This window comes from Sinocyclocheilus rhinocerous, unplaced genomic scaffold (genome assembly GCF_001515625.1).
Source record: "Sinocyclocheilus rhinocerous isolate Xijiao unplaced genomic scaffold, SAMN03320098_v1.1 scaffold828, whole genome shotgun sequence".
Lineage (NCBI taxonomy): Eukaryota > Metazoa > Chordata > Actinopteri > Cypriniformes > Cyprinidae > Sinocyclocheilus > Sinocyclocheilus rhinocerous.
In genome coordinates, this window is record NW_015634025.1 from 468,021 (window position 1) to 470,816 (window position 2,796).

The 2,796-nt window shown below is 36.7% G+C and overlaps 1 protein-coding gene across 1 annotated transcript in view; it reads right to left on the reverse strand.

Moving 5' to 3' along the window:
* The window catches only part of malsu1 (mitochondrial assembly of ribosomal large subunit 1), a gene marked incomplete at its 5' end in the record, with an annotated part of 976 nt that extends 568 nt beyond the window's left edge, over positions 1 to 408 (reverse strand). The window contains one exon of the mRNA XM_016559008.1: positions 162 to 408. Coding sequence (XP_016414494.1) covers positions 162 to 408 — 247 coding nt within the window. The remainder of the gene's footprint in view (positions 1 to 161) is intronic.
* Positions 409 to 2,796: the final 2,388 nt, after the last annotated feature.

Below are 2,796 nucleotides of genomic sequence, written 5' to 3' on the forward strand. Positions count from 1 at the left end.
TCTGTGAGTGAGTATGTGTGTGTGTGTGTGTCTATGAGTGTGTGTGTGTGAGTGAGTGAGTGAGTGAGTGTGTGAGTGTCTATGAGTGAGTGTGTGTCTATGAGTGAGTGAGTGAGTGTGAGTGTGTGTGTGTGTGTGTGTGTGTGTGTGTGTGTGTGTGTGTGTGTGTATGCGTGTGTGTGTGTGTGTGTCTGTGAGTGTGTTTCTCTTCACTGTTTTGAGCAGGAGCTCTGCGATGGCGCTGAGGTGTCGCGGTGAGGATCCGCTCACGATGATCATGTGGTCGGTGTATTTGAGCTCCGGCGGGACTCTGATCACACAGACGTCCGAGGCGTTCTCCTGCTTCAGGACCGACACCAGCAGAGCCACGTCAAACTCCTGAACCCAGCCTGAGCAACAAAACACACTTCAAGGATTATGATCATTTACTCAGCCTCGTGTCATCAGAGATGTTCATCTCTTTCTGTCTTCAGTCGCAAAGAAATGAAGGTTTTTGAGGAAAGCGTTCCAGGATTTTTCTCCATATAATGGACTTCAATGAGGACCAACAGGCTGAAGATCAAAGAGCTCTACAGGATCCCAGCCGAGGAATAAGAGTCAGAAGCACCGACCCAGTGTTTACAAAGCGAACCTGCAAAGAAAGTCAAACGCCCTTCACAAAAAAAGTCAAACAATGATGTCGGACGATTCTGAAGTTGGAGGAGAAAATGAGATGGCGTTTTTCTTTCTGAACCGGAGCACACAGAGGATTACGTCAGCATCTGTGCTTTAACTATATAAATGTTTATTTGTTCAGAAAATGAGCGATGGTTTCTCTAGATGAGACTCTTATTCCTCGGCTGGGATCCTGTAGAGCTCTTTGATCTTCAGCCTGTTGGTCCTCATTGAAGTCCATTATATGGAGAAAAATCCTGGAACGCTTTCCTCAAAAACCTTCATTTCTTTGCGACTGAAGACAGAAAGAGATGAACATCTCTGATGACACGAGGCTGAGTAAATGATCAGGAAAGTTTTATTCTGGCAGTGAACTAATGCTTTCAGTCAAACAGCAGAAAAACGAGGATTCTCCTTTAAAAACTAAACTGATTTTAAACCATTCAGATTTGGACAAATTACACATTCATGAGAACGAAGCACCTGTGCATTTAAGCACTTTGCGTTAGTGAGATTAAATGTGATTAGTAGTGTCACCAAAAAAAATCTTAATTTGACCACAAAATTAACAGAAATTGCATAAAAAGAAACCAATTTTAAGAACATTTGCACTGCATTAATGAGAATTTTAAGAGTAAATGTGCTTAATTGTCAATTAAATAATATCGCAATCTTTAAATAGGCTTAATTTCACCAGATAATAATAATTGCATTGAAATAATGAGAACTAAAAGATTAAGTATGCTTAAAAACTAAAACAATAATATAGCACCAGTATGTGGAAAATAATGTGTTTTTTGATCCTTAAACCGCATAAACACATTTCATTACACCAAATACACAAAATAATGTTCTTTTTAGCAGCATCATATGACCCCTTTAAGTTGCATTAATTGGTTTTAATTACTGCATTAATTACTGATTTCTCCAGAATGCTGTGGACAGCAGCTAATAGCAATCAGTGCTAAATAATAATAAAAGTGCTGAAGTGTGCTTCACCAAACATTCGCAGACACGTGACGCTGTGATCCAAGCAGTGATGGCTAATAATGTAAATACACAAACAACACCACCAACAGAGATTTAGAGGAAACATGGGACCTGATTCAATGTTTTATAATGCATTAATCATTAAATCAATAAATAAACAAGCAGTAATACTAATAGTCGATACAGATGGTGTAGATTTAATTATGACAGGTTTATACTGGGTTGATAATGAAAATTAAATATCAAATAGAAATTATTTTTAATTATATTTTTTGATACAGTTCATGCTTCCCTGAATGAGGAAATTAAATTGCATTTTGAGAGTTTGATTTATTTATTTTTTTTGATAATTTGATAATTTAATTTTGTTAGGAAAAATCTTATTGAAATAAGATTGTGAAAGAAATATGATTTGTTTTCATCTTGATCTTTATGTGTTTAATTTAGATTCGAGTTAGATTATTTTAATATAATAATAGCAAAACAGCCTTGCATACTGAAAAAAAATCTGATGATTTGCGAAAAAAAAGGCCTAATATCTAATCTGACGAATAATAATAATAATAAAAAAAACTTTCCAAAAACTTTGCATCAGTTTTTTTTCGCATTAAGAATGAAGCTTTTTCAGATGTTGTATATACATATATATATCAGCAGTAAAATGTCAAAAGTGTAAATCAGGATTAGATATTAAATGATGTCATGCGTGTGAAAATGTGCTGAGAATTGATCAGATGATTGTAATCTGGATCAGATTCAGACAGGAATCATGTGTTTGTGCTGTTTTCTGCTGATTAAAGGAGAATACAAGACTAATCACCACACAAATGAGACATGAGACAGTAGATTATTGACCTGAACACTCACACTCACACACACACACACACTCACACACACACACACATAAGAGTTGCAAAGTTATACACACATACACACTCACACACATAAGAGTTGCACAGTTATACACACAGACACACATAAGAGTTGCACAGTTATACACACTCACACAGACACACTCACACACACACACACATGTCTGGTTTGCTATTCTTGTGGGGACTCTCCATAGGCGTAATGGTTTTTATACTGTACAGACCGTATATTCTATTGCCCTACACCAACCCTACCCCTAAACCTACCCCTCACAGACAG